Source organism: Myotis daubentonii, chromosome 12 (assembly GCF_963259705.1).
Source record: "Myotis daubentonii chromosome 12, mMyoDau2.1, whole genome shotgun sequence".
Lineage (NCBI taxonomy): Eukaryota > Metazoa > Chordata > Mammalia > Chiroptera > Vespertilionidae > Myotis > Myotis daubentonii.
In genome coordinates, this window is record NC_081851.1 from 54,161,718 (window position 1) to 54,175,062 (window position 13,345).

Below are 13,345 nucleotides of genomic sequence, written 5' to 3' on the forward strand. Positions count from 1 at the left end.
TAGGAAAAGAAAAACCATGGGTGTCCTATCACACTGTAATATAGAAAGAAATATACCACATATCAGGTAAAACGTTTTTGTTTTTTTCTTTCAGTGGCAAGATACCACATGAACTATGCTAAACAAATATTTGAAATTTTGGGGTTTTTTTCCCCAAAGGAAGTTAAGTTTACAAATATACTTTTAGATTAAATGATGGAACTTCTTAAATTAAATATATATTTAGTCACTTGGCCCAAATAATGTTTTGGTGGGGAAACAAAATTATAAAATGTAAGCACCCACAAAATGCTTTGCCCCCAAACCATTCCAGTTTCAGAGAGAAAAGATATACGTAAATTATTTTTGATATATTTACTAAGACAATTATTTTAATAATTCTAGCTATGTTCTATCTTGATATTTCTGAGATTACACTCCTAGAAACTGTTTTCAAATTCTATTGTGAGAGAGCTGCAAATTGTTTTGATAATGGTAGAATCGCTATTTCCTTGAAATAACAAATTAAAAGAACTGGTACTGAAAACTTGAAGTTCGGGGCAGTTAAGTATCTTGAATAAGGTCTCCAAATAACAGTCTGGTTTATGTTACCATGGCAGCACTTCCTTTCACGGGGTCTGTTCATGAACTATCAGTAACAAGAGATAAAACTATGCATTTGCTAATCTATGTTTTAGAGTCTATAAGAAAAAAGAACTTATTTTTAACTAGCTCACTTCTTAAAAACTTGGCCTCTTCATTATTGTGCTTAGATGATAGAACAAATAATAAAGAGCTTTAGAAGTTAAGAATTGTTTTCAACTAAATTTACAAAGAACAAGATAAATCTTTTGTGCAATGGAAACAGGAAATGTGTATTCTCTCATTTACTATTATGCATTTGGAAACACTAAGGCTTTTGGACCTATTTGGTAGAGAAGGATGAAGGTTCTGAAGAAATGAGCCAAATTTTAAAAAGATTTATCTTTTTTTTTTTTAAACTTTTTTTTAAAAAATATATTTTATTGATTTTTTACAGAGAGGAAGGGAGAGAGATAGAGAGAAACATCGATGAGAGAGAAACATCGATCAGCTGCCTCCTGCACATCTCCCACTGGGGATGTGCCCGCAACCCAGGTACATGCCCTTGACCGGAATCGAACCCAGGACCTTTCAGTCCACAGGCCGACGCTCTATCCACTGAGCCAAACCGGTTTCGGCTAAAAAGATTTATCTTAATGGAAGTTGTAAATAATAGATAGGGAGAAAGGGCAATGTTCATTATTCCTGAGATGTTTTTAAAGTACTTGCCCCATACATTTTAGTAGAGTTCCCCCTCTTGACTACGTTTTCAGTGGTTTTTAGAACCACTGAATTAAAAAGAATTAACAAGTTAAAATGGTATTCATATCTCTTGCTTATAGCATGAACTTTTATAGTGGTTAGCATGATTCCCCCCACCTTCCCCTGGGACTCAGCTATCGAAACACGTAATCATCATGCAAATGTAAATTGTACTAGACCAGGTAAAATGTCAAACTTCATATTTCCCAGCTAAAATCCCAGTTATAATATTTTAGTTTGGCTTTATAAAAACGTAAAAAGTAGATATAAGGCTTGGATGCTAATGTTTAAAATGTAAAAACAAAAACAGAATGACAACCACAAAAGAGCATGTCTAACTTTTATAATTTTAAAATCCCAAGGCAGAAAAATACCATGCCAAGATTTTTAGACCTGCCTTTTGAGGGAGTAACTATGCTATGAATGATAGGGGAATCTATCCAACCAGCTATACCAACTGGTTTTTTTATCATTACCACTTTGTAGTCTGACCTGGACGTTGCTATCTTGCCTTTTTCTTTTAAAATTAATCCTCACCCGAGGATATATTTTTATCGATTTTTAGGGAGAGTGGAAGGGAGAGAGAGAAACATCGATGTGAGAGAAACAGCAATTGGCCGTCTCCCGCATGTGCCCTCACCAGGGTTCAATCCGAAACCTAGGTATGTGCCCTGACCCAGAATCGAATTCACAACCTTTTTTGGTATACAGACAACACTCCACCCAACTGACCCATCTGGCCAGGGCCACCTTGCCTTTTTTTAGATTACCATCTCTACTTAATGATCAGTCATCAGAAAAGTGCTGTCAAGGTTGCCAAATTTATTTCCAACATTTAATGGAAGTAAGTATAACCTACTTGCCTTCTGCAGATTAGAAGCGAAATACTATCCTTCTGAGGCATTGATTTTAAGAAGTATTTCATAAATTAAAAAATCCATAAACCTTCCTAATCCTACTTAAATGTGTCACTTTCTGCATCCATATTTCAGACACTTAAGCAAAGTGGTCTATTAATTTTTGTGATGATTGTCACCTATGATTTCCTTTCCTTCCACCCTAACTTGTGGTGACAGCCTGATAATTTTGCCTCAATATATAACAATTTCTATACTTATCCTCATATTCCGTGTTATTTGATAGCATAATTTTTTCTTCTTTATCACACTCTCCCTGTAATCTGGACTTTATGCTTTCCTGTTTGCTAGCTCTTACTTCCTTAATTACTTTCTTTCTCTGAGCATTCAAAAACACTCAGGTTAATTATATAAATAATGCACACATTTAAAATTTATAGACAAGAACAAGTCCCTTTTGATCATTACCACAAATCACACCACATTGAACACTTTATTCTACAACATTTATTACAAATAACACCACAGTGAATATTCTCATATACATTGCCTTGCATTCAAGTATGAATGTTACTTTAGGGGAGAAATCAGAATCTGATCCACTAGATCAAAGGATAAGCACATTTCTATTTGTAATAATTTCTGTCAAGTTGCCTTCAAGTATGATCATATTAATTTACACTCCTTTGTAATCAAATGTGTGAAACTATTGATATTGTTTTATTTCCCCATGTCGTCCTCATCTAATTTGATACTATCAAACATTTAAAATTTTTTGCATTCTAGTAGGTAAAAGTGGTCTTTGATTACTAGTGAGGATGAATATCTTTGCATATATTTATGAGCCATTTGTATTTCCTTTTATGAACTGCCTGTTCATATTCTTTCCCATTTTTCTATTAGGTTTTATTTTCCTTACTAGAGGCCTGGTGCACGAAATTCATACATGGGTACGGTCCCTAGGCCTGGCCAGCAATCGAAGTGTGAGCATCTGGAGTGGAAGGGCAGGTCCCAGCTGACCTCTGGGCCCTGAGCAGACCCTCGGCCCCCAGACCCCCGTGTGCCTCCCTCCACCTGAGTCACAGTGTCTGAGTCCCCACACAGAGATGCAGTGAATGCAGCCAGACACTGCAGGCTGGGATGCAGCATGGGCCTCTGGGCCACCCAGTGGTGCTGCAAGGAAGCCGGGCAGGCAGCACTCTCTCCCAGCCGGCCTCACAGACCGGCTCCTGCGTGAACCCATGGAGGGCCCCAGCGGCTGCAGCCTGGCTCACCCGAAAGGAGGCCATGCGGGTGCGGGGTGGGCTCCTTGTGGGCACCTGGCACCTGAGACCGGGGGCTTCCTCAGTGTGCAAGCCCTGGCGTCCCTGCATTTTCACCACACATCCATCCCTGTCACCCCCACCCCCAGGTAGCTGGCGAGGCGTCGCAGCACGTTTCCAACACTGGCCACGTTCTGCGCCGCCCCTGGTGGTCAGCGCACGTCATGGTGAGCGGTTGAACTCCCAGTCAAACGACTGCCTGAGGGGACAATTTGCATATTAGGCTTTTATTATATAAGGGTTGAATTATGAGTCCCTTAAATATAATGGTGTGCTGCTGACTGTAAACATCTCATCAACTTCACATTTAATGTTGGTAGCTTGAAACTGGCCATGACGGAAATATCTGTATTGTGGATATCTGCAAAAGCTATATCCCCGCTCCCACCCAATTATAAACATTTACCACCAGTACACCACTGCTTATATATTTTGACCCTAATCTTTTGTATCAATGAATTTTTCTTAGCAAATCATTTCCAAGTTTTTTGCAACATTTAACACTATTGCTCATACACACTTACCTCAACTGCCTTATTTTCCATTACACCCTTATTTTCTTAGATTCGTCTACTGAAAATCAATGCTGACTTATACACTTAGAGCTGTAATTCCACAACATCCCCACTATTCCTGTAGCTTATTTCTAAATACCTAGTAGATAGTTCAACTTTTATGTCCCACCATAAATGTAAACACAAACTAGAGAAGAATTAAGTGACATAATTAAAAACTAAACTCTAACGATGCACATGGGAAAAGACTTAGAATCTGCTTCCAAGATGGCTCACTCTCCTGGCTATTGAAACAGGATCTCATTTCCTTGCCACATGAGCCTCTCCATAGGGACACCTAAGTGCCTTTAGGATATGGCAGCTGGCTTCCCATTGAACAAGTTATGCAAGAGCCCAAGATGGAAGCCATGTTTTTTTATGATCTAGTCTCTGAAAAGGCAAACTCCCTCATTTCCACAATATCATCTGGGTTACACAAGTCAGCCCTATTCAGTATTGAAGGAGACTCTCCAGAAAGCGGGGCTCATTTGGGGCCATCTCAGAGGCTAACTATGACAGAGATTGATCCGTTAAAATTATTGAGGCTTTTAAAATGGCCTAATACATAGTTGGTCTTTGTAAATATTCCATGTATATAGTACAGAATATGAGACAGCAATTTGTTACATGGCAATAAATAACTAATACAACCTCCTGTAAGTTAGCTATAAGATGATGATATTTCATAATGTCTTGCTACTCAGGGTGTGTCCATGGGCTAGCGGCATCACGATCACCTGGTAGCCTGTTAGAAATAAAAGCCTCATTCTCCATCCTAGATTTGAATCATAATCTGCATTTTAACAAGATCCTTCTACATTTAAGTTTGAACAGCACTATCCTAGAAAATCCTTCAATCACCTAAAAATATAATTACTTACTCTTTTAACTTTTATTTCACTTAAGAATAGACTTCTGCTGCCAGTTAGGGAATAGTAAACTATAAGAGAACATTACTCTCAGTCTAATTAAAAAAAAAAAAAACTCAAAATAATCTACAAAATCATAATTTTTTATGAGTCCATCTGAGAGCTAAAACTGCAAGACAACTGAAGGAACTGAATTCTAAACTGTGACAGGGACCTATCAGGAGAGATGGAATATGTGGACTGTTTTAATGGAACATGTGAGCTGTTTTACCATTGGCAGAGCATGGAAGAAGTAGTAGTCATAAAGAAGGTAAGAAAAAAAACTACTCAAAATTTAACAAATTCTTAAAAGCCAAGTGTGAGCTAGCAAGATAAGTTAGCATCCTTGGCATTCCCAGGCAGGAAAAAGTCTTCATCCACTAGTCAGTATTTTTCCATGAACCTCCATGCTATGCTCCAGAGAAAGACTGTGGGCAGTGCAGAAGACCTAAAAGAGACATCCTTGGAAATGAAGATAGATATATAGAATCTAGCAAGACAAACCTCATCCATACTGCTGGCCCTGAATGAGCGTAAGGTGAGATCAGGTATTCCTGTGGGATAGGCACACAACCTGTCTATATTCTGGACAAAGCTCCAAAATTAAGCAAAAGCTGTCTGCTACTGAGAGAAAGACAAAATACCCTACTCACCTCAGTCCTAGGCAAAGGACGGCTGCTGCTAGAAGAGAAGTACAAAACCAAGTATCCTCATACTTCATTGACACTAGGCAATGTGCCATGTGTCATTAGGAGAAGGGCAGAAAATCTGCTCATGCCCAGCTCCCCCAATAACACAAAGCACAAATCTGCTACACTGAGAAAAGAAATGGTCACTCACTTGTACCTAAGACATCCCACTGATATTAGCCAGTTTATCTACCATAATGGGAATAAGCAGGAAGCTGGCCTGAGCTCCGGAACAGCACTGTCCAGTAGGACTTTCTACAATAACAGAAATATCCTATATCTATGCTGTCCAATATACCAACCAGTAGCCACATGTAGATAGTTGGCTAGTGATGAATGCAGCTCTAGACTCCACTCTGAATAGACGGGAGAAACTGTCTGCTCCTGGAGGAGGCAAGAAAAAACCCACTCATGAGTCAGAGGCATTCATACGCCTGCTAAGACTAAAATGGGAACAGAAGAACTAAAAAACCCACCTTAAAAAGCCTTGTACCTCCCTAGATGGTTTGGCTCAGTGGATAGAGCATAGAAGATAGAAGGGTCTGGGGTTCGATTCCAGTCAAGGGCACATGCCCGGGTTACAGGCCACGAGAGGGCATACAGGAGGCAGCCGATCAATGATTCTCATCATTGATGTTTCTCTCTCTTTCTTCCTCTCTGAAATCATTAAAAATATATATTTTTAAAAAAAGGCAAAGTAGCTATCATTTTATTTTTTTAAATATATTTTATTAATTTTTTACAGAGAGGAAGGAAGAGGGATAGAGAGTTAGAAACATCAATGAGAGAGAAACATCCATCAGCTGCCTCCTGCACACTCCTCATTGGGGATGTGCCTGCAATCAAGGTACATGCCCTTGACCGAAATTGAACCCGGGACCCTTGAGTCCGCAGGCCGATGCTCTATCCACTGAGCCAAACCGGTTAGGGCAGTAGCGGTCATTTAAAAAAAAAAAAAAAAAAGCCATGCACCAAGTAATAAGCAATAACAATCTATTGCTATTGGAGGGGCAAGAGCATGAAAAGAAATGTCCAGACTCCACTCCAGCCCCCAAATGTGGCACAAGCTGAAAGATAAAGGTGAAATAGAAACACTAAGAAAAATCATCTGATACTCCAGTTCTCACACTAAGCACAAAGTATTGGCAGTCCATCTCTGTAGGGATCTGAAGCCTGTGGTATGCTGAAGGTAACTATGACAATCACAAAACCCAATCCCAGTTCAATTATTAACTAGATTGACCAATGCCTGTTCACACTAACAACCTAATAAAAGTAGAGGCAATGTCTACTTCTGGGCAGAAATATTATTTACCTTAGTCTCTACCAATATCTTACACTGACATTCAATCCAAAATTATGAAACACACACACACAAAAAAAACAGGAGACAAAACAGTCAACAAAACCAGACCCAGAGATGGAACAGATATTGAAATTATTGGACAGATACCACAACTATGACTAATATATTTATAGATCTAGTGGGAAATTTTAGCAGAGAGATGGAGAATATTTTTTAAAGGTAAGTACAAATGCTAGAAATAAAAGGTATGACAAATTCTTTGTCAGGCTTATCAGCAGAACGAACACAACAGAGGAAAAAGTGAACCTGTATAAAGAGCAATAAAAATTATCCAAACTGAAATAAAGGGAGAAAAAAATAGAAAAAGGGGCACAGCAACTAATAGGTGAGACAATAGCAAATGGTCTAACATATTTTTACTTAGCGCCTCAGAAGTAGGAAGTGAGCCAAAAGAAATATTTGAAGAGACAATGAGCAAAATTGTTCTAAACGTAAGAAGAAAAACTAACCACAGATCCACAAACCTCTGAAAAACCAAAGTAGGATAAAAATAAAGAAAAATACAACTAAGTACGTCATAGGGAAACTACTGAAAAGTAGTGATAATGCAAAGAATCCTAGAGGGTAAATAACTGGAGTGGGTTCCACCACATCTCGAGGAGGCACTGCTGGGGCACGGAGGCTCTGCCAGGCATTGATTTTGAGGGGTTCCAGCAATAGGGAGGACAGGATGGAGGAGTTGTGGGCCTGCTGGCCTGCTGGGAACAAGACTTCTATAAGGACAAATATGTCTGGAAGGCTGTGGTCCAAGACCATTTTTGCTGGCTATAAGCAGGGTCTCTGGAACCAGAGGAAGCACACAGCTCTTCTTAAAATTGAAGGTGTTTGTTTATGCTTGATGAGATGAAACAGAATTCTATCTAGGCAAGAGATGTGCTTATGTGTAGTACAAAGCAAAGAACACAGTGACTCCTGGTGGCAAACAAAACAAAACCAGAGTAATCTGAGGAAAGGTAACTTGTGCTCATGGAAACACTGGAATGGTTCGTGCTAAATTCCGAAGCAACCTTCCTGCTAAGGCTACTCGACACAGAATCCGTGTAATGCTGTACCCCTCAAGGATTTAAACTTACTAAAAATAAATAAAATGGATCTGTTTTCCTGTGGGGGCAAAAAAGAATCCTAAAGACAGACAGATAGCTAAAAAAGAAACATAACAGAGGAACAAAGAATGCAGTAGACTTCTCATTAGAAACTAAAGACAAGAGAACAACATCTTTAAAGTACAGTAGTTCCCCCTTATCTGTGGTTTTACTTTCCACAGTTTCAGTTACTTGCAGTTAACTGCAGTACAAAAATATTCAGTTTCCTCAACCATTGATATCATCTGCTCTTGACATCAAACTATCAAGATTATCATGGTCCAATGATCCAGGATCACCTAAAGCAGGTGATTCTTCTCTGATGTATGGTCAGAAGGTCAATAGTAGCCTGGCATTAAGTCACAATGCCTATAACATTTATCTCACTTTATCTAATCCTGTAGGCATTTCATTCACAAAAATAAGAGTGATTATAGTAAAGTAAGATATTTCAAGAGAGAAAAAGAGAGGCCATACTCACGTAACTTTTATTACAATATATTGTTGCAATTGTTCTATTTTATTATCAGTTATTGTTATAATCTATTACTGTGTCTAATTTATAAAATTAAACTTTATCATAAGTATGTATGTATAGAAAAAAATAGTATATTCATATATATAGGGTTCCATACAATCTGCATCCACTGGAGGTCTTGAATTATACTCCAGCAGATGAGGGGACTACTATGAAAACGGCCAACCTAGAATTCTATAGCCCTCCTCCATAAAATGGTTGAAAAAAGTATTTCATTGCTAGTGGACGTGAACTACAAGAAATGCTATATAAACTTCTCCAAGAAAAAAAAGGATCCAGATAGGACATCAGGATTAGTCAAGTTTTTCTGTAAAAGTCCAGATAATAAATGAAATGGTATAATATTATTTGAAGGTAGAATGTGATAAAGATATATACAGAGATACATGTATGTATATACCTATATATACATACATCTTTCTCTCTCTCTCTCTCTCTCTTTCTCTCTCTCTCTCTCTCTCTATATATATATATATACTGAAAATTATATAATAAATTGCTAAAAAAATTTAAGTAATAGCTAATAAGCCAATAGTAGAGATAAAATTGAATCATAAAAAATATTCAATCCAAAAGGCAGGAAAGTGGAAAAAGGGAATAAAAACACACAGCAAATAGAAAATAAATAGCACAGCAATAGATTTTAATTCAACCATATCAATTGCGTTACTATAAATGATCTACATTCCAATTTTAAGGCAATGGTTGCAAGACTACATAAATAAGAATAATATACTGATAGTGATAGAAACACTATACAAACAGAAAACTGGACCATTAAAAACACTAATTTATGTACCTATGGTAGACTGAAAGCAAATCTACACTAATAAAAGAGAAAAATGGTAATTGGCGTACGACGCTACCCTTTTCATTGGCTAATCATGGCTATATGCAAATTAACTGCCAACTAAGATTGGCAGTTAACTGCCAACAAGATGGCGGTTAATCTGCATATGTAGGCACAATGCAGGGAGGCGAAAGGGAAAGCAGGAAGAAGCCCCCCAGCCATGATCGGAGAATCAGGTGCCTTTGCCGCCCTGGCCAGTGATAGCAGAAAGTAGGGGTGGAGCCAGCGATGGGAGCTGGACACGGTCGAAGCTGGCAGTCCCAGGAGCTGGGGGTCCCCTGCCCAGGCCTGACACCTCTGTCAGAGGCGTCAGGCCTGGGCAAGGGGCCGATCCTGCGATTGGAGGGTGATGGGGGTCAATGCCTGAGGGCTCCCAGTATGTGAGAGGGGGCAGGCTGGGCTGAGGGACACTCCCCCCCACCCCCCCCCCCACACACCCAGTGCACGAATTTCGTGCACCGGGCCCCTAGTGATGAATATAATTAAGATCAAGCTGAAGTAATCTGACTTGGCTATTTTTGTCTTCCTTTGATTTCCCCATATTTTAAGGTCTCAATGTTAGCTCTCCCCAACCTCCCCAAATATAGCAATGTTCATAATACTGACCTTGCCATGGCTTCTTTCCACTTTCTGAAAACATTTATTCAGGGACAGATTATGTCGAACAGAATTCTTCCAGCCTGTTGGTGCAGTAGCAAAATATGGGAAGCGGTCCAGAATCCAGCTATAAATTTCTTTGACAGGCAGACATTTATTTGGAGAATGCTCTATAGCCATATAAATGAGAAGACTAAAAGAGTATGGGGGCTTTGAAGTTGCTGATTTTTTTTCTGGGTTCTGGTAGCAAGATGGTCCTAATGATGGCATATCATCTCCCTCTATGTCATACAAAGGACTAACAATTGGAAGACCCTCACTTCCAAAGCTGAAGTTTGTTAGAAGATTAGTACTTTCATGAAGCCAGTTCAAGTTTGTAAGCTCATCATCTGCTGATTCACAGTCCATTAGAGTGGCCTTTGGCCTGGCAGCATCAACAGCTTCAGGCAAGCTTCCCATTTTGTAAATCTGGCTTAATCCTGCAACCTTTTCAGCTCCTGGAGTTTCAGCTCTCTTTTCTGGAGTCATTCCAATTATTGGACCCATTTACTCTTATAGTTCTGCAACAAAGGAAATAAATACCAATCAATGTAATGCTTAAGAGTCTTAGGCTCATGAAAAAATAGAATGCATATTTAAATATCCCCAAATCAGAGAAATTCTGCAATTATCCCACATAATATTTAAGCATAGTATTTATATAATTAAAATTTACACTATGAGAAAGAGAATTTCCTATTTTTTGATATGGCTGTAAATAATGCAGCATTATAGTACCATATTGTATGAGTGATATAAACAAAATTAAATAATGTATTTTGAGTACTTAAACAATATTCCAAATAAACCCTTTCCTGAAATCTAAAATATTATGAAGAGAGAAACCATTTCTCATATTTTTACATTATAATACTGTAACAATATTTCTTATTCATCATCAGTAAAATTATATTTATTATGTTATTTCTTTTGTAAATTCCAGTGTTTTTACATCTGCATTCTCTATAATCTTATCAAGTACTGAGACTGTAAGGGTGACATTCTCTTAATAAAGTCTGAAGTGTTACTATATTTTCAAAGAGAAAAAAAATTTCTAAACTGTTTGTTTGTATTTCTATTTTCTCAAATGACTTCTCTTTTGCTTTTTAAACACACTTCAACTCAAAACCCCTATCGTGGGAGAATAACTGACCAAAGAAGAAAGTGATAGAGCTAAAGTGCTATTTAAGTTATTTAATGATTCAGAAAAGTACCTCATTTCTGAATTCAGTGAAAAAACTTCTATGTTTTCCATCAGTCTAGTCAATATACTTATGCTTATATAACTGAAAGATAAGTATCTCCAAAGTTTTCCTTTACTTAGAATATAGCTGCCAGGTTATCCCAAGAATTATGAAAATTGGTCAATTTTAGATGTTGAGCAGTATTTGAATTCTGGTAGCTACTAGTAGATATAGTCTTAGAGAACTCCATTTTCAATAGCAGTAGTTAATAATTTGGGAGTCAGCTATTTATTATATCTCAAATAACCATGAGTTAAACCCAGAATGTAGGCACTATTATTAACCCAATTTTATAGATAAGGAAAATGATTCAGAGAGGTTAAACATCCTGTTTGAGGTTGTCTGGCTAGCAACTGGATATGCCAGCAGACTGACTTCAGAACCACTACATTATTCTGGTGACAGTATATATACACCATTTTTTATTTTATCATTGTTCTCTCCATAATCAGTTCCTATCTCTCTCACATACACCTATATCTATAACTTCACACACCAAGACATTGTAAAAAGGAAAAGATAAAACTATAATTAATTTGATGTCTATTTCAATTAGTAATGAAAACCACACACACATAAACATATGCCCATGTGCATGCAATAAGTCTTCTACCCATAGAAAAACTTTAAAACTGTGATGGATGAAAATTAATTTGTTGAAGAAAGTCTTGTTTCCTTTAAAAAATCTTAGTATTTACTGTACAAAGAAGGAAATGACTAATTTCTAATGGTCCACTTTTGCCTTTTCACCTATATCTCCCTCCATTTATCTTCAATTACATATAGAAATTAGAGAGTACCAAACAGCACTGACTAACATTTACTGAGATTTTACTATATTACAGACACTATGCTATCAGCTTTGAAATGCATCATCTCTACTTACTCCTCCCTACTACTTAGCTCTATGTTTCATCCTTTCTTTTTGACTGTGAATTCCATATGGGGCAAGAGTCTTTTACTTCTGTATTCCTAATGAATCTTAACAAAATGTTGGGCATGAGTAAGCAATCAAACCATAATTATTTAAAACTGAAATTAACCAATAATCAATATACATGTCTATTCTGGACCAAGTGCTATGCTATCTACCTTTAAGAGTTATTTATTTTTGAAAAAAATTCTTAATGCTAGGAAACATGCTCACTGGTAACAATCAGAAAATTGAAATTCATTGATTATAAATAAGGAAATGAAAATGAAATAAGGCATTTGCCTAAGTTCTAAAGCTAATAAAAAGGAGAGCCAAAATTATAAACCAGGCTGAGTTCAATACTCAAGTTTTTTGTCCATTAAAGTACACTCGATCTCTTAAGGAATTTGTATTTTAGCAACACTATCTAAAACAAATAGATACTGTTGACAGATATGAGAATATATAGTGACAGAAACTAATTTAGATGGTTGCAAATACATGTTATTTCTCTGAATTACAAGTTTAGAATAAAATCTTATTATTTGAAGCTATAAAGTAATATTATGTCATCAAATATGTCAAAGATTACAGCCAAGCAAAGTTAAAAAATCAAGTACTGGCAGTGAAACGCTAATATGCTCTTAGGTTTGAACTGTCACTGTATTTTCAAGGAGAGAAGAGGAATGTTTCTAAACTATCATTTCACAATACTTTTCAACACCATTCACTTAGAACACTAAGTCTATCACAATAAATAGGCAAATAATCTTTTTCACAAATATTTATATAAAAATAAGTATATAGCCGAAACCGGTTTGGCTCAGTGGATAGAGCGTCGGCCTGTGGACTGAAAGGTCCCGGGTTCGATTCCGGTCAAGGGCATGTACCTGGGTTGCGGGCACATCCCCAGTAGGAGGTGTGCAGGAGGCGGCTGATCGATGTTTCTCTCTCATCGATGTTTCTAACTCTCTATCTCTCTCCCTTCCTCTCTGTAAAAAATCAATAAAATATATTTTTTAAAAAAAAGTATATAAATAGAAAATAAATGTAGAAAATATTG

At 37.3% G+C, this 13,345-nt stretch overlaps 1 protein-coding gene and 1 pseudogene across 3 annotated transcripts in view; one reads left to right on the forward strand and one right to left on the reverse strand.

Moving 5' to 3' along the window:
- The window catches only part of FOXN2 (forkhead box N2), a 62,046-nt gene that overhangs the window by 26,579 nt on the left and 22,122 nt on the right, over positions 1-13,345 (reverse strand). For all 3 annotated transcript variants that reach the window (XM_059659893.1, XM_059659894.1, XM_059659895.1), the window contains exon 2: positions 10,096-10,646. In XM_059659893.1, the coding sequence (XP_059515876.1) occupies positions 10,096-10,632 (537 nt within the window). In that variant the 5' untranslated portion in view covers positions 10,633-10,646. The remainder of the gene's footprint in view (positions 1-10,095; positions 10,647-13,345) is intronic.
- On the forward strand, positions 7,718-8,086 carry LOC132213821 (large ribosomal subunit protein eL33-like; annotated as a pseudogene).